This window comes from Ornithorhynchus anatinus, chromosome 17 (assembly GCF_004115215.2).
Source record: "Ornithorhynchus anatinus isolate Pmale09 chromosome 17, mOrnAna1.pri.v4, whole genome shotgun sequence".
NCBI classification, from domain to species: Eukaryota; Metazoa; Chordata; class Mammalia; order Monotremata; family Ornithorhynchidae; genus Ornithorhynchus; species Ornithorhynchus anatinus.
Genome location: NC_041744.1, coordinates 5,468,984 through 5,487,072, shown reverse-complemented (window position 1 = coordinate 5,487,072; position 18,089 = coordinate 5,468,984). Strand labels below are relative to the sequence as shown.

General features: G+C 59.5%; 2 protein-coding genes across 2 annotated transcripts; both read left to right on the top strand.

Moving 5' to 3' along the window:
* Positions 1-1,664: 1,664 nt before the first annotated feature.
* Positions 1,665-17,256, top strand: DPH1 (diphthamide biosynthesis 1). The gene is made up of 13 exons (XM_029082491.1): positions 1,665-1,857; positions 6,516-6,671; positions 6,918-6,981; positions 8,152-8,273; positions 8,835-8,992; positions 9,170-9,291; positions 10,965-11,033; positions 11,521-11,677; positions 12,121-12,221; positions 12,636-12,714; positions 13,548-13,682; positions 13,824-13,912; positions 17,179-17,256. The coding sequence occupies exons 1-12, from the start codon at positions 1,665-1,667 to the stop codon at positions 13,890-13,892; spliced, it is 1,425 nt and encodes a 474-aa protein (XP_028938324.1). The 3' UTR covers positions 13,893-13,912; positions 17,179-17,256.
* OVCA2 (OVCA2 serine hydrolase domain containing) lies at positions 13,951-18,048 on the top strand. Its single transcript, XM_029082535.1, has 2 exons — positions 13,951-14,147; positions 17,179-18,048. Exons 1-2 carry the CDS (start codon positions 13,985-13,987, stop codon positions 17,676-17,678), a joined length of 663 nt encoding a protein of 220 aa, XP_028938368.1. The 5' UTR covers positions 13,951-13,984; the 3' UTR covers positions 17,679-18,048.
* The last annotated feature ends 41 nt before the right edge of the window (positions 18,049-18,089 follow it).

The window sequence follows — 18,089 nt, the reverse complement described above, 5'->3', positions numbered from 1 at the left end:
ATCCAGCCGTCCCCCCTACACCTCCCGCCCGGCTGCGGCTGATGTCTCCCAGCAGCGTGGCTCAGTGGTTAGAACCCGGGCCTGGGAGTCAGAAGGACCTGAGTTCTCATCCAGACTCCGCCACTTGTCTGCTGTGAGACTTTGGGCAAGTCACTTGACTTCTCTGGGCCTCCGTTTCCTCATCTGTAAAATGGGGATTGAGAGTCTGAGCCCCACTTGGGACAACCCGATAACCTTGAATGTACAAGGTTGCTTGCTTGTAATTAAGCAGCGTGGCTTAGCGGAAAGAGCACGGGCTTGGGAATCAGAGGTCGTGGGTTCTAACCCCGGCTCCGCCACCTATCAGCTGTGTGACCTTCTAGGGCAAGTCACTTCACTTCTCTGTGCCTCAGTTACCTCATCTGTAAAATGGGGATTTAAGACTATGAGCCTTTGGGCAAGTCACTTCACTTCTCTGTGCCTCAGTTACCTCATCTGTAAAATGGGGATTTAAGACTATGAGCCTCACGTGGGACCACCTGATTACCCAGTATCTACCCCAGCACTTAGAACAGTGCTCGGCACATAGTAAGCGCTTAACAAATACCAACATTATTATTATTGAACATGAAGTAGGGACACGTGAAAGATGCCAAGTAATGGACACGGAAGGAGTATAAAGTGATGCAACTAAAGTCCCCGGATTATTGGGCAAGGATGGTCTCTCTCTGTTGCCCAATTGTCCATGGTCTCAATCCAGTGTTCTGCAGGGCTCAGTGGAAGGAGCTCGGGCTTGGGAGTCAGAGGTCATGGGTTCGAATCCCGGATCTGCCCCTTGGCAGCTGGGTGACTGTGGGCAAGTCACTTCATTTCTCTGTACCTCAGTGACCTATTTTCATTACCCTATTAATTTTGTTAATGAGATGCACATCACCTTGATTCTATTTATTTGCTATTGTTTTAATGAGACGTTCATCCCCTTGATTCTATTTATTGGTATTGTTCTTGTCTGTCCGTCTCCCCCGATTAGACTGTGAGCCCGTCAAAGGGCAGGGACTGTCTCTGTTACCGATTTGTCCATTCCAGCGCTTAGTCCAGTGCTCTGTCCATAGTAAGAGCCTCAATAAATACTATTGAATGAATAAATGACCTCCTCTGCCAAATGGGGATGAAGGCTGTGAGCCTCACGTGGGACCACCTGATGACCCTGAGTCTCTGAGAACAGTGCTCTGCACATCGCAAGCGCTTAACAAATCCCAACATTATTGAAGCAGCGTGGCTCAGTGGAAAGAGCATGGGCTTTGGAGTCAGAGGTCATGGGTTCGAATCCCGGCTCGGCCACTCGTCGGCTGGGTGACTGTGGGCCAGTCACTTCACCTCTCTGTGCCTCAGTGACCTCATCTGTAAAAGGGGGATTAAGACTGTGAGCCCCACGTGGGACAACCTGATTCCCCCGTGTCTACCCCAGCGCTTAGAACAGTGCTCGGCACAGAGTAAGCGCTTAACAAATACCAACATTATTATTATTAATAAGCGCTCGCTCAATACGATTGAATGAACGACGGAAAGCGGCGGAGGCGGGATTCGAACCGGCGGTGTCGGACTGCCAAGCGGGAGCTCTGTCCACTGAGCCAAGCCGGGTCGCTCTAGCCGCGCCCCCCCCATGGACACGCCCCTTTTGCGTGATGACGTATGGGGATGCGTGGCCACGCCCCCTCCGGGTAGCTGCGCTCGGGGATCGATTGCGGCCCCTGCCGCTCCCGCCGGTCGGGGATGGATCGGTGATGTCTTGGGGCGCCCTCGTGGGTTGGGCGGCCATGGAGGACCAGGGGCTGGAGGCCAAGGACGGGCCTGTTCTCCCTTCGCCTCCCCGACCAGGTGGGTGCTGCGCCATTAATGACAACTATAATAATGTTGGTTTTTATTAAATGCTTACTATGTGCAGAGCACTCTTCTAAACGCTGGGGGAGGCAGGGTCATCAGGTTGTCCCACGTGGGGCTCCCAGTCCTCACCCCCATTGGACAGATGAGGTCACTGAGGCCCAGAGGCATAATGTTGGTATTTGTTAAGCGCTTCCTATGTGCAGAGCACTGTCCTAAGCGCCGGGGGAGATGCAGGGTCATCAGGTGGTCCCACATGAGGCTCACAGTTAATCCCCCTTTGACAGGTGAGGTCACAGAGAAGTGAAGCGACTGGCCCACAGTCACCCAGCTGACAAGTGGCAGAGCCGGGATTCGAACCCATGACTTCTAACTCCCAAGCCCAGGCTCTTTGCACTGAGCCACGCTGCTTCTCCAAGTGACTTGTCCACAGTCACACAGCAGACAAGTGGCGGGCCGGGATTCGAACCCACGACCTCTGACTCCCCGTGCTCTTTCCACTAAGCGACTTCTCATGCATTCATTCAATCGTAGTGGGGGAGCGCTTCATTCAGAGGGATTTATTGAGTGCTTACTCTGTGCAGAGCGCTGGACTGAGCGCTTCATTCAGAGGGATTTATTGAGTGCTTACTCTGTGCAGAGCGCTGGACTGAGCGCTTCATTCAGAGGGATTTATTGAGTGCTTAATCTGTGCAGAGCGCTGAACTGAGCGCTTCATTCAGTGGGATGTATTGAGTGCTTACTCTGTGCAGAGCGCTGGACTGAGCGCTTCATTCAGAGAGATTTATTGAGTGCTTACTCTGTGCAGAGCGCTGGACTGAGCGCTTCATTCAGAGGGATTTAATAATGTTGGTATTTGTTAAGCGCTTACTGTGGGCAGAGCACTGTTCTAAGCGATGGGGAAGATACAGGGGAATCAGGTTTGTCCCACTTGAGGCTCACAGTTAATCCCCATTTTACAGATGAGGGAACTGAGGCCCAGAGAAGTGAAGTGACTCGCCCACAGTCACACAGCTGACAAGTGGCAGAGCCGGGAGTCGAACCCATGACCGCTGACTCCGAAGCCCATTTACTGAGTGCTTACTCTGTGCAGAGCACTGGACTGAGCGCTTCATTCAGAGGGATTTATTGAGTGCTTACTCTGTGCAGAGCGCTGAACGGAGCGCTTGGAATGGACAATTCGGCCAGAGAGAGGGACCATCCCTGCCCAACAACGGGCTCATGGTCTAAACGGGGGAGACAGACAGCAAAGCAACACAAATAATCTGGCGTCAATACCATCAAGATAAATAGAATCGTAGACATAGGCACATCATTAACAAAATAAATACAGTAATAAATGATATATATAAATATGCACCAGTGCTGTGGGGAAGGGGGAAGAGCAGGCGGCGGGAGGAGGGGGAATTCATTCATTCGATAGTATTTATTGAGTGCTTACTATGTGCAGAGCACTGTACTAAGCGCTTGGAACGGACAATTCGGCAACAGATAGAGACAGTCCCTGCCCAAGTTGGGCTTACAGTCTTGGGGAGGGGAGGAGGAGCGGAGGGAAGGGGTGGGCTCAGTCTGGGAAGGCCTCCTGGAGGAGGTGAGCTCTCAGTAGGGCTTTGAAGAGGGGAAGAGAGTGAGTTTGGGGGCCGTGAGGAGGGAGGGCATTGCAGGACAGGGGTAGGACGTGGGGCAGGGGTGGACGGAGGGACAGAGAAGGAGGCCCAGTGAGAAAGTGAGAGACGCCAGAGGAGCGGAGTGTGCGGGCGGGGAGGTAGGAGGGGGCAAGGTGATGGACAGCTTAAGCGGTCAGTACAGTGCTCTACACACAGTAAATGCAATAAATACGATTGAATGACTTACTGAACGAATGACTGGGGAAGAAGCCGTTAATTCTCCGTGTCTCACTGCTTGACGCACGGACAGAGTTAGGGATCAGGACCTGGTCAGGGTGGAGTACGGGCTGGGAGTCGGAAGGACCCGGGTTCTAATCCCGGCTCTGCTGCTTGCCTGCTGGATGACCTGGCGCAAGGCGTTTCACTTCTCTGGGCCTCAGCTATCTCATCTGTAAAATGGGGATTAAGTCCGTGAGCCCCAGGTAGGACAGGGACGGTGTCCAATCCGACGTGCTTGGATTCCACCCGCCAGCACTTAGTAAGTGTACCTGGCACATAGTGAGCGCTTAACAAATTCCATTTTAAAATATTTCCACTCCCGAAATGTCCCCGACGAGGGACGCCGTCAGATTGACAGAGAGAGATGGCCTGGAGCGAGACCCAGGTTATAAACGCGTTTCCTTTCCTGTCGTCTCCACCTCTAGACTCGTTGTGGGCAGGGAGTGTGTCTACCGACTCTGTGGTGATGTTCTCTCCTAAGCGCTTAGTACAGTGTTCTGCACACGGTAAGCGCTCATTAAAGACGATTGATGATAATGGTGGTTTTCGTTAAGCAAACCGTGCAAAGATAAGCAGATCAGACACAGTCCGAACACTATACAAATACGGTAGAGCTCTTTGTCTGCTAATTCTGTAATATTTTCTAAGTGCTCAGTTCAGTGCTGTGCACACGGTTAATCACAGTGCAGAGCACAGCGCTTGGGAGAGTACCGTACAACCGAATTAGCAGACACAGTCTTCTGCCTCAGGCCCGGGCTCTTGCCACTAGGCTATGCTGCTTCCCCGAGGTAGAAGATCATCAAATCAAACACAGACCCAATCCCACGATGGGCTGACCGTCTGAAGGAGAGAGGGCGAGAACAGATATTTTATCCCCATTTTAGAGAAGAGGAAACTGAGGCACAGAGAAATCAAATGACTTGGCCAAACTCACCCAACAGGCTCCCTGAGAGCAGGATCTCGTACTCTCCCGAGCGCTTAATTCAGAGCTCTTCACGTAGTAAATCTCAGGAAATATTATTGAATGATAATACATCCCCTCGATTCAATTTATTACTATTGTTTTCGTCTGTCGGTCTCCCCTGATTAGACTGTAAGCCCGTCAGTGGGCGGGGATTGTCTCTATCTGTTGCCGAATTGTACATTCCAAGCACTTAGTACAGTGCTCTGCACATAGTAAGTGCTCAATAAATACTGTTGAATGAATGAATGATTGATCGAAGTAGCAAAGGTGGGACTCGAACCCAAGTCTTCTGACTCCCAGTCCCATATTCTTTCCATGAGGAGCAGCATAGCCTAGTGGAAAGAGCATGGGCCTGGAAGACAAAGGACCTGAATTCGAATCCCAGCTCCACCACGCGCCTGCTGCGTAACCTTGAGCAAGTCACTTCACTTCTTGGGCCTTACCTAGGATGTGGATTCAATTCCCCCGGATTCAAACTGTGAACCCTGTGTGGGACGGGGACTGCGTCCAACCCGACTATTTTGTATCTACCCCAGCGCTCAGTACAGTGCTAAGCATATAGTAAGCGTTCAATAAATACAATAAAAAGAGGGCACACGGCCTCCCAGGGGGAATAGTTGGGTCGATGGACCCCTCCAAGTTGATGCTGCGGAGGGAGGTGCGGTTGATTTTTCTCCGAGGTTGTGCCAGCCCCCTCCTCCCCGTTTTAGCTAAAGCTATTGATCTGTGTTTTATTGGTCTTTCCCCTTTAACTCAGCCTGAGCCCCTTTTCGTTTCATTCCTTCCGTCGTATTTATTGAGTGCTTACTATGTGCAGAGCACTGTCCTAAGCACCATAACCAGACCCATTCTTCCCCCCAGCCTCTTCCTCCGACTCCCAAAAGCCTGCCTCGCCCTCCTCCCCTACCTTGTTATGCTCACTTCATTTGTTCCCAATCGCTACACAATATGGAAATTAATTATGCAGATTTCCTCTCAGCTTAATGGGTTGATTTTCCAGCTTCAATATTAGTTTAGTGGGGAAGGCGGGGGCGGCGCCCTACCCCTCCTGGGGATGATGCGATGCCTCGCGGGCCGGGCCCGGCTCCTAGGTCCTCATCCCTTTACCGTTGGTCGTCGCGCCGGACCGCCTCCCACGGAGACGTGAGCAGAGGCGAGCCCACCCGCACCAGCCGAACCAGCGGGGCCCAAGTCCCCGGCCCCCGGCCCCGGGAGTCAGACGATCTTGGGTTCTAATTCCGACTCCCATCCGCCTACCTGTGACCTTGGGCCGATCACTTCCCCGTGCCTCATCTGAGAAACGCGGATAGATTCCTGTTCTCCCTGCTCTGTCAACTCTGAGTCCTGCGCGGGACAGAGATTGGGTCTGAACTGAATACCTCAGCGCCTAGAACAGTGCTTGGTGCGTAGTAAGCACTGAACAAATACCACAGTGATGATTGTAGTCCAGTGGAAAGAGCCCGGGCCCCGGAGTAAGAGGACCTGGGTTCCAATCCCGGCTCCACTACACGTCTGCTGTGTGGTCTCGGGCAAGTCACTTCACTTCTCTGGGCCCCAGTTCTCTCGTCTGCAGACTGGAGATTTAATCCCTGTTCTCCCTCCTCCTTAGACCGGGAGCCCCCTGTGGGACCCGATGTGTCTGCCCCAGGGCTTAGAACAGTGCTTGGCACATAATATAAGTCCTTAACAAGTACCACGGTGATGATGATTGTTATGATTACTGAAGCAGCGTTAATGAGGGTGGGCAAGGGGTAAGGGGGAGGCACGAGGTGAAGACCTGCCGTCTCCTCTCCCCCCGTCCCCAGGCCGAGGAACCTCCCGCGGCCGCCTGGCCAACCAGATCCCCCCGGAAATCCTGGGCGATGCGGGGTTGCGGGAGGCCCTGCGGGCCCTGCCCGACAACTACAACTTCGAGATCCCCAAGACCGTCTGGAGGCTCCGACAGGCCCGGGCCAAGAAGGGTGAGTGACACCCGGGGAATGGGGGTCGGGAGGGCGGGGGCTGGCCGACGGCAAGAGCCTCAGCAGCAAGAGGGGGTGGCCCGGGGTCGGGGGGCGGTTACAGTTACAGCCCGGGGGATCTCCAGACCGCAGCCCCCAGTCTGAGGGCAGCACCTTACTGGGACAATGGGAGGAGACCCAGGATTCCTTTAAGATGCTACCCTATCCAAGCTTTTCTCCTCCAACTGTTTCTTCCCCCACTCCAAGTCGCCCTGCAGATGCCCGAGGGTCTCCTCCTGTTTGCCTGCACCATCGTGGACATCCTGGAGAGGTGAGGGGGGCCCTGGCCGGATCCCCTCAGAAGTGGCTCCACTCATCAATCCGTCTCCACGGAGGAGAGCGCTCACTTCTGGATCTGGGGGTGGGGGTGGGAGGCAGGGTGGCACGTGGGTCGGAGGTGGGCATCTGGATCTCCCCTTTCCCCCACCCGCGCCCCCCGCCTAATTCTTACCGTGGGAGGATGGGGCTGGGGGCCGGGGCGGGTGGAGTTGTCACAGACACAAACGAATACAGCGGTGGGGGGCGGGGAGGGGGGAGATGGGAGGTCACCTCGTGATGGGAACCTCCCACTTGCCTGCTGCTGCCGCTCCCCCGCCCCCACCCCGCCTCCCCGCTGCCGCCGATCCGCTTCCCCGCTTCCCCCCCTCCCCCGGGAACGCTCTCTGGGGCTCGGGCCAATTTGCATACATTTTCATCTATAAAAAATTAAGCGCCACGGCTGACTCAGACGCCCGGCCTGCATCTTAAAGAGCTGAATAATCTGCGGCCGTGCGGGGCCGGTGCTGGGGCGGGTATCTGTCGTCCCTCCCTCCCCGTCGGGGGGCACGGCCGGGGTCTGAAGTCTCCGGGCGATGTTCCCCGGCCCCGGGAGGAGGCCGGGGTTGGGGGGTGGGGGAGTCCACTGCCCCTTCCCCCCGGCCCTAGCTACCCAGGGCTGGCATCGCAGTCGGTGCCTGTGACTGTGTGTTACCCTGGAGCGGGGGCTAAGCGGGCACCGTCGTCCTGCGTGTCACAGAAGTGCCGCCCGGGGCCCCTCCCCCACCCCAGGGAGTCGTGGGGTCCCAGTGACTGTGCGGGGGGGGTCCTTTCCCTGATGGGGAATGGGGCGGTGTCTCAGAAGATCTGGGAGGCTGGGAGGATATGTGACCAGGACGGGTCGGCGCTTGGCTGCGTGCGTGCGCTTGGCGGGGGGCAGACAGCCGAGGTACCCCTCTTGCCTGGCCGAAGCTGGGGGTGCAGGTACGGGGGATGGGCCCACTTAGGGCCGGCGCCGGGCGCCGGCGCCAGGGCCGAGGGATGTGGCAGCTGGGCCCCTCCCGCTGTGGGCCTGGTGCGTCGGCGGGTGGCAGCTTGGGAGGGTTGGGGCCCGAGGCTTCCCACACAGTGTGGCCCCGAGCCAGGCCTCGCCGGCCGTCCTCCCGGTCCTCCCTACCCTCCGCAGGTTCACGGAGGCCGAGGCTGTGGTGATGGGGGATGTGACCTACGGTGCCTGCTGCGTGGATGACTTCACTGCCCGAGCCCTGGGGGCCGACTTCCTGGTGCACTATGGACACAGCTGCCTGGGTATGGTCGTGGCGGGGTAGGCGGGGTGGCCGGGGGAGGGGTGTCCAGGGCAGCCTAGCCGTCTCTCTTGAACTTGGTCATCTCGCTCTGTCTTTCTGTCTCTGGGTCTCTCTTCTCACGTTTCTGGGGGGCTCTGTCTCTGGGTCTCCCCACCACCGCCCCGTCTCTCTTCCGTCTCCCTCCACTTCACCGGGAAGGCCGGGCCCTCCCCGCTCCCCAGGTGGAACGGTCCCCAGGATCTGGTTGCCGTGGAAACCACGGTCCCGTCCCAGATGCGGGTGTGCGAGGGCCGCCCGTTCCCAGGGCCGGGGGCGGGCCTGGACTCATACAGGGGTGACCGGGGAAGGGGGTGGGGAGGGGCCGGGCCCAGAGGGGAGGGAAGAAGAGGGAGCTCTTGCATGGCCCCTCGCCTGGTCCGAGGGTTACCGTGGCAACGGGCACACGCCCCCCCCCGATTGCTCGGAGCGGCCGACCAATGCCCGGCTCCTAGAGCCCGCTCCCATCCTTGTCCCGGCTGGCCGGGAGGGGAGAGCCGCGGCCTTGACCGCCTCTCTCCCGCAGTGCCCGTGGACGTCTCAGCCGGGGGTCTCCGGACCCTCTACGTCTTCGTTGACATTCGGATCGACACGGCCCACCTGCTGGACTCGGTTCGCCTCACCTTCCCCCCGGCCACGGCTCTGGCCCTGGTCAGCACAATCCAGTTCGTTTCCACCCTGCAGGTCAGTGGGGGACAGTGGGGGAAGGGAGAGCCGGGGTCTGGGAGAGGGGCCGGGGGTTGGTCCGAGCTTCCTGCTGTCCAACCGGTTCTCACCCCCCGACCCTCCCGTCTGACAACTCCCCCGCCCCCCCCCCCCCACTTCCAAACTTGCCCTCCGGCCCTCTCCCTATCCCCTCAGGCGGCCGCCCAGGAGTTGCGGGCTGAATACCATGTGAGCGTCCCCCAGTGTAAGCCCCTGTCCCCAGGGGAGATCCTGGGCTGCACGGCTCCCCGCCTGCCAGAGGCCACGGAGGCCATCCTGTAAGTCAGGGGGGTCCGGGGAACTTGCGTTGGGGGCCGGGGGAGGGACCCGGGGGCGGGGGCAGAGGCGAGCGTAATTGGAGAAGACGGATGTCCTGGCTGGGCCCGGGCCGGGCCCACCACCGCGGCCCCATTAATTTAGTGTCAGGACAGCTAACGAGCAGGAGCCGGAGCCTAATTATTTTACGTAATGGAAATGCTTAATGTTGTGTGAACGCTGCCGGCCGCAGAGCAAACACTTCCCACAGCTCGAGGGAGGGAGGTGGGGGGGGGGGGTCCCCCGCCAGAGAGCGGGAGGGGCGGAGGTGGGGTGCCGCGGCCCCGTCCCTCCAACTGGACCCCTGCCCCCAGGCCCGGCAGGAAAGGGACGGATTTGAGATGCCCTCGGAGATGCCCTCTGGAGCAGCCCTGCTCAGGTGTGGGCAGAACTCGGGGGCGCCCAGCCCATCAGGTTGGCCCAAACCCGTTGGCTCCAGCTCCCCACCATCCCTTGCAGGCAAGCAGGTCCCCGCAGCCCCCGGAACCCCTCCCAAGCCCCCTTGACGTGAGTTTCCCATCACTAGCAGCTCCTGCTGCCATCCTAGCTGGGCCCGGGGGGTGGTAGAAGACTTTCAGCCTGGACCCTGCTCTTCCCTGAAGCCTCTGCCCCTTTGAGGGGTTCGGGGTGGGGAAGTCCATCTCCCCCATCGTCGCGCTCTTCTTGGAGCCTAAGCGACCTCCACGCCCAGCTAATCTCGCCGTGGCTTCCCCGAGGCTTGTGGTCGGCCAGTCTCTCCATCCTTGGCGGGGGCGGGGTGTAATGGGGTGACCACGCACAGAACTTTGAAGAGCCCTCAAGGGGGAGAGCAGGCACTGCTGCTGCCCACACTGGCTGCACCCCTTCCTCTCTTCCACCCCCACACACCCTGATTGGGGTGTAATGTTAGGAACAACTTCGATCTTGTTTAAATAATAATAATAATAATGCTGGTATTAAGCGCTTACTATGTGCAGAGCACTGTTCTAATCGCTGGGGTAGATACAGGGTAATCAGGTTGTCTCTCGTGAGGCTCACAGTCTTAATCCCCATTTTACAGATGAGGTAACTGAGGCCGGAGAAGTGAAGTGACTTGCCCACAGTCCCACAGCTGACAAGTGGCAGAGCAGGAATTTGAACCCATGACCTGTGACTCTCAAGCCCGGGCTATTTCCACTGAGCCACGCTGCTTCTCACTGTTAAATGCTCACTAGGTGCCAGACACCTTACTTAGTCTTGCTTTAGATAGAAGCTAAATCACGCTGAACACAGTCGCTGTCCCACACGGCGCTCCCAGTCTAAGTAGGAGAAAGAAGAGCTATCAATCCCCACACTACAGATGAGGAAACTGAGGCCCGGGGAAGTCGAGCGACTTGCCCGAGTTCACACAACTGGCAGGTGGCGGAGCCCGGGATTAGAACCCAGGTCCTCTGACCCCTAGGCCCGTGGGTTTGGGGTGATGTCTCTGGTGGGTTGCAGGGCGTTGCGTTGGGACAGGCGAGACCCTCTTCCCCGAAAAACACAACCTGGCGCCGCTCAGAAGGTAGCGGGCTCAGGGACATGGGGACGAAATGGGGGTGGGGAGAGGGCGCCGGCTGGGGAGCTGGGCCTGGACCCTCATCCCTCACTCACCCCGCTCCTCCTCCCACCCCCGCAGCTACCTCGGGGACGGCCGCTTCCACCTGGAGTCCATCATGATCGCCAACCCGGGAGTCGCCGCCTACAGGTACCGACGTGGGGAAGGCTCGGGGGGGGGGGGGGGGGGGGGCGGGGCTCCGACCCCCGCCTCGGGACTGGGACCCAGCAGTGGCCAAGCGTCTCCGCTCCCACCCGGACAGAGGCTCCCGCCTCCCGGAGCGGATCGCGGAAGGTTAGGCGGCCTCCGGGGTCCGCGGCTCCGGCTCTGGCCACCGGGATTAGCACCCGGGGCGCTCCCGAGCCCTTTCCCGGCTGCTCGCGGGCCGGCCTCGCCTCCCCCCCTGCGTACCCCAGTCTGGGGCTGCAGGTCTTTCCCTCGCCCACTTTACTCTTGACTCTCAGCAGGAGGCCGGCCGGCGAGTGGGGTCTAGCCGAGCCCCGTGCGTCCCAGCTGAGTGCGGGCCGCCGCTGCCGGGGGGCAAGGCTGCCCCTGCCCTCGGCGCCGGTGGGCTCAGGGCCCCGGGAGCCGAGTACCCCAACGGTCAGCTCCCTCCCCTTCCTCCGTCCCCCCGCAGGTATGACCCGTACAGCAAGGTCTTGTCCCGAGAGCACTACGACCACGAACGCATGCGGGCCGCTCGGCAGGACGCCATCGCCACCGCCCGCAAGGCCCGCTCCTGGGGGCTCATCCTGGGCACCCTGGGCCGGCAGGGCAGCCCCAAGGTCCTGGAGGTGAGGAGGGTGGGCGGGGGCTGGCGACCGCAGCCCCTCGATCAGCACCGCTCTCCTCTTCCCCTTCCCTCTTACCACCTCATCCTCCGCTGTCCCCCTTGTTCCCCAGTAGCCCCTCCCACCCTCCCACTGTCGGTCTTTTCTCTCCTGGGTAGAGTGAGCCCGGGATACGGCTCGGAAGGCACAGAGAATCGCTCGCGCTTTTTCTGGTTGGGGGGCCGGTGGGATGAGAGGAGAGGAGAAATCCAGCAGTCGGCCGTGAGATCCGACTGCGGGGCCGGCGGTTCCGGGAAAATGGGGCCCCGAGGCTGCCGGGTGATGGTACGGTGGGCAGCGGGACGCCCAGGCGGAGGAACTGCCGGGCGGCCGGTGGCCGCACAGCGGGGGCACCGGAGAAACTCCTGCCGTCACTGCCCGGCTCTAACAAGCCCCTGCTCTCGCAGCACCTGGAGTCGAGGCTGCGAGCCCTGGGCCTTCCCTTCCTGCGGCTTCTGCTCTCCGAGATCTTCCCCGGCAAGCTCAGCCTGCTCCCCGAAGTGGACGTGTGAGTACCAGGCGCGGTCCCGTCTCCCGGCCCCTCCCTCCTTAACCCCCCGGCCAGGGTGGGCCTCCCCTTGCCGACGAGACTCGAGAGGCCCCGACCCGCTTGCCTCGTGCCCCGCTCGCCCTTTGCAGTTCACACCGTCATCGCTGTCATCAGTTCGGATTTATTGCCTGTTCATTCCATTAAAGGAACCCTTCATGGTAGTTTAGGTGCGGTCCTTCCCTCCGGGACTTCACAGCCTGGCACTGTGGTTCCTGTGGGCAGCCCAGGGTGTGAGCCGTTTCGGAGGGGAGGGGAGGGAGGGAGGGCCAGGGAGCGTTGCAGCCCTCCGGTCCGGAGCTTAGCTTCGGACGGGGGGGGGGGTCGGAGGGAGAGGAGAAGCGGGGAGACGATCCAAGTTTCTTTCTTCTGCAGGTGGGTGCAGGTGGCTTGTCCCCGCCTCTCCATCGACTGGGGCACGGCCTTCCCCAAGCCTCTGCTCACCCCCTACGAGGTAACTCCCTCCCCCGCCTGGGTCCTGGGGGCTTAGGGATGGTCTCTGTGTGTTGCCGTATTGTCCATTCCAAGTGCTTAGTCCAGTGCTCTGCCCATGGTAAGCGCTCAGTAAATACTATTGAATGAGTGGGTGAGGGCGGGAACCCAGGGAGCTTTTCATTCAATAGTATTTATTGAGCGCTTACTATGTGCACAGCACTGTCCTAAGCGCTTGGAATGGACAGTGTGGCAACAGATAGGGACCATCCCTGCCCATTGACGGGCTTACAGTCTAATCGATATTTATTGAGCACCCAGTACGTGCAGAGCACTGGACTATTTATTGCCATTGTTACTGTCTGTCCGTCTCCCCCGATTAATAATAATAATAATAATGGTGGTATTTGTTAAGCGCTTACTTACTATGTGCAGAGCACCGTTCTGAGCGCTGGGGTAGACACAGGGGAATCAGGTTGTCCCACGTGGGGCTCACAGTCTTAATCCCCATTTTACAGATGAGGTAACTGAGGCACCGAGAAGTTAAGCGACTCACCCACAGTCACCCAGCTGACGAGTGGCAGAGCTGGGATTCGAACCCATGACCTCCGACTCCAAAGCCCAGGCTCTTTCCACTGAGCCACGCTGCTTCTCATAGATGAGACCGTGAGCCCGTCAAAGGGCAGGGACCGTCTCTGTTACCGATTTGGCCATGCCAAGCGCTCAGTCCAGCGCTCTGCACAGAGTAAGCGCTCGGTAAACACTATTGAATGAATGAAGAAGCGGTTGGAATGTACCCCCCCCCCCCCCCCCCGGGACCCGGCTGAGATTACGCGGTGTGCCCCCCGCCCCCAGGCATCGGTGGCCCTGAAGGACATCCCCTGGCAGCAGCCCTACCCCATGGATTTCTACGCCGGCAGCTCCCTGGGACCCTGGACCGTCAACCACCCCAGCCACCAGCCGGCCCGAGGCCCCGCCCGCCCCAAGCAGGTGGGAAAGCGGCGGGAGCCTCCATCTCGGCCTCCGCCTCGGCCTCCCTTCGGCCGGCCGCCGGCGCCCCCCAGCGGCCGCGGACGGGATCGGACGGGGGGGGGAGGGTGGTCACGTGACGCGCCTCCGCCTCCCCTCCAGGTGAAGGAGGTCCCTCCTGCCGCGCCTTGTGGAGACGGCGCCCGCCGGCAGGGGGCGCCGCCGCGCTAAGCCCCGCCCACCCCCTCCAGGTACGGCCCCCCCCCTTTCCGCCCCCACGGCGGCTTCCGGTGGGGGCGGTTGGACTTCCGGTTCCCGTGGGGATGGCGGAGGCCCGCAGGCCCCTGCGGCTCCTGGGCCTGGCCGGCTTCCGCCAGAGCCAGCGCGCCTTCAGGGAGAAGACGGGGGCGCTGAGGAAAGCCCTGCGGGGCCGCGCCCACCTCGTCTGCCTCGCCGGCCCGCACGCCGTCCCGCAGCCCCAGCCGGGTGAGGACCCGACCCCTCCGTCGGCCGGGCTCCGGGGGGAGGCGGGGGCCTGTGCGCACGCGCGGGGGGTGCGGGCCGCGCATGCGCAGAGGGCGGCCCAGGCCTGCACGTGCCCCGTGACTGGACAGCGACGGGCGCGCGCGCGCGCTCTTAAGTCCGTCCGGCCCCAGCGATCCGTGCAGTGCTCTGCACGTCGTAAGCGCTCAGTAAATACTACCGAATGGACTAAGCGCTCGGGAGAGGCCCCTCCGGCCCAGCAGCGTGGCTCCGTGGAAAGAGCCCGGGCTTTGGAGTCCGGGGTCCTGAGTTCGAATCCCAGCTCCGCCACTTGTCAGCTGGGTGACCGTGGGCCAGTCACTTCACTTCTCTGGACCTCAGTGACCTCCTCTGTCAAATGGGGATTAACTGGGAGCCTCACGAGGGACCACCTGATGACCCTGGATGGCCCCCAGCGCTTAGAACAGTACTCGGCCCATAGTAAGCGCTTAACAAATACCAACATTATTATTATTATTAGGGGGCAGGTCCCAACTCCACCGCAGCCTGGCTTTAGTGGAAAGAGAAGGGGGGTTTTTTTTTATGGTGTTTAAGCGCTTACTCAGTGCCAAGCACCGTTCTAAGCGCCGGGGGTGACACGTTAGCAGGTTGACCCACGTGGGGCTCACCATCTTCATCCCCGTTAGACAGATGAGATCACTGAGGCCTAGAGAATAGTAATAATAAGGTTGGTATTTGTTAAGCGCTTACTCTGTCGAGCACTATTCTGAGCGCCGGGGGTGACACGTTAGCACGCTGACCCACGTGGGGCTCACCAGCCTCATCCCCGTTAGATGAGATCATTGAGGCCTGGAGCATAATAAGGTTGGTATTTGTTAAGCGCTTGCTCTGTGCCAAACTCTGTTCTAAGCGCCGGGGGGGGTGACACGTTAGGCTGTGACACGTTAGGCTGTCCCACGTGGGGCTCACCGGCCTCATCCCCGTTAGATGAGATCATTGAGGCCTGGAGAATAATAAGGTTGGTATTTGTTAAGCTCTTGCTCTGTGCCAAACTCTGTTCTAAGCGCCGGGGGTGACACGTTAGCAGGCTGTCCCACGTGGGGCTCACCGGCCTCATCCCCGTTAGATGAGATCATTGAGGCCTGGAGAATAATAATAATGTTGGTATTTGTTAAGCGCTTACTCTGTGCCAAACCCTGTTGTAAGCGCCGGGGGTGACACGGTAGCAGGCTGTCCCGCGTGGGGCTCACCGGCTTCATCCCCATTTGACAGATGAGATCATTGAGACCGAAAGAATAATCATGTTGGTATTTGCTAAGCGCTTACTACGTGCCAAGCACTGTTCTAGGCGCCAGGAGTGACACGTTAGCAGGCTGTCCCACGTGGGGCTCACCGGCTTCATCCCCGTTATACAGATGAAATCACTGAGGCCTGGAGATAATGTCGGTATTTGTTAAGTGCTTACTATGTGCCAAGCACTGTTCTAAGCACCAGGGGTGACACGTTAGAAGGCTGTCCCACGCGGGGGTCACCGGCTTCATCCCTATTTGACAGATGAGATCACTGAGGCCTAGAGAATAATAGTAATCATGTTGGTATTTTTTAAGCGTTTACTATGTGCCAAGCGCTGTTCTAAACGCCGGGAGTGACGCGATAGCAGGCTGTCCCACATGGGGCGCACCGGCTTCATCCCCATTTGACAGATGAGATCACTGAGGCCTGGAGAATAATAATAATGTTGATATTTGTTAAGTGCTTACCATGGGCCAACCACTGTTGTCAGCGCTGGGGGAGGAAACAAGGTGATCAGGTTGTCCCACGTGGGGCTCACGGTCTTAATGCCCATTTTACAGATGAGGGAACTGAGGCCCAGAGAAGTGAGACGACTTGCCCAAAGTCACACAGCTGACACGGGGCGGAGGTGGGTTTAGGACCCATGACCTCTGACTTTCCACCCCGGCTCTGTCCACCACTGCTTCTCAAGGTTTGGGAGTCAGAGGTCGTGGGGTCTAATCCCGCCTCCGCCACTTCTCTGCTGCGTGACTGTGGGCAACTCACTTCACTTCTCGGTGCCTCAGTTCCTTCATTTGTAAAATGGGGATGAAGACTGTGAGCCCCAGGTGGGACAACCTGATTGCCTTGTGTCTCCCCCAGGGCTGAGAACAGTGCTTGGCACAGAGTAAGCACTTAAATGCCATAATTATTATTATTAACACATTTAAATAAATTGTAGATACAGACGGACAGAAGTACTGCTTTTAGGCTGTGAGTCCATTGTTGGTCAGGGATGGTCTCTATCTGTTGCCGTATTGTACATTCCAAACGCTTAGTACAGTGCTCTGCACCCAGTAAGTGCTCAATAAATACTATTGAATGAATAATAATGATGGTATTTGTTAAGCACTTATTATGTGCAAAGCACTGTGCTAAGCGCTGGGGAGAGTCACAAGGTGATCGGGTTGTTCCAAGTGGGGCTCTTAGTCTTCGTCCCCATTTTACAGATGAGGGAACTGAGGCACAGAGAAGTGAAGTGATTTGCCCAAAGTCACACAGCCGACAAGTGTTGGAACTGGGATTAGAACCCATGACCTCCGACTCCCAAGCCCGGGCTCTTTCCACCGAGCCACGATGCCGTTTGGGGGGGGTGAGAAGGTGAAGAAAGGGAGCAAATGCAAGTGCAAGGGTGATGCAGACGGGAGTGGGGAAAGAGGAAATGAGTCAGGGAAGATCTCTCGGAGATGGGCCTTCAGGAAGGGTTTGAAGGTGGGGAGAGTGAGCGTCTAAGACGCGGAGGGGGGTCGAGGGGTTCCGGGGCAGAGGCAGGCCGGGGGCGAGAGATCAGCTCAAGAAAGGCGAGATGGAGGTACAGGGTGGAGGTTGGCATTAGAGGAGCGAAGCGGGCGGGCTGGGGTCGCAGCGCGAGAGCCACGAGGTGAAATAGGAGGGGGCAGAGTGATGGGAGGGCTTTACAGCCGTGGGTGAGGATACCTGCCCGCGGGGGTGGAGCGGCTTGTGAGGAGTTTGTGTTTTGCAGGTCCCCAGCCGCCGGAAGAGGAGCCACGCGGCTGGTGGTTCTCGGAGCCGGAGGAGGCCGCGTTTTCGGCGCTGGAGGAGCCAGCGGCCTGCCGGGGCCTGGAGGAGGCACTGGAGGCCGTGCGGGAGGCGCTGGAGCAGCACGGCCCCTTCGACGGGCTCCTGGGCTTCAGCCAGGGGGCGGCCCTAGTGGCCCTCGTCTGCGCCCTGGGCCAGGCCGGAGACCCCCGCTTCCCGCCGCCCCGTTTCGCCATCCTGGTCTCGGGTTTCCGGCCCCGAGGGCCCCGGCCGGCCCCGCCCCTCCTGCGGGCCCCCGTGGAGCTGCCTTCGCTGCACGTCCTGGGCGAGGCCGACCGGGTCATCCCCGCCCGGGAGAGCCGAGAACTGGCCGCCTGCTTCCCGGGGGCCGTCACCCTGGTCCACCCCGGGGGCCACTTCGTCCCGGCGGCCGCGCCCCAGCGGCAGGTCTACCTCAACTTCCTGGACCAGTTTGTGGACTGATGGGGACGTGAGGAAGGCCCCGCTCCCTTGCCCAGCCCGGAGCCAAGCAGCTGCCCCCGTCGGAGCCACGTGCTGGCGATCCCCCCCGCATTTCCCCATCCCCGGAGACCCCACGTTGCTGGCACAAGCTTTAACTTGCCCTTGCCCTGAGGGGGCTGGTGAAGGGATCCGCCCCGGCCCCTCCCCTCCAGCAGAGGCGGGCCCTCCCTGGGCTGCCTCGAACCGCCGGAGAAGCGGGTGCCGCGAGCGAGGGCAGCGGAGAGGCGGGAACCCCGCCGAGCCGCTGCCCTGCTCCGCGCCTCGCTTTCTCTGGCGATGAGACAGATTTAGCGGCAGAGCCGCCGTCCAATAAAATGATGAATGAACTGCCGAGCGCGTCTCACACCCTTCTCACAGTGACACGGGGAGCGG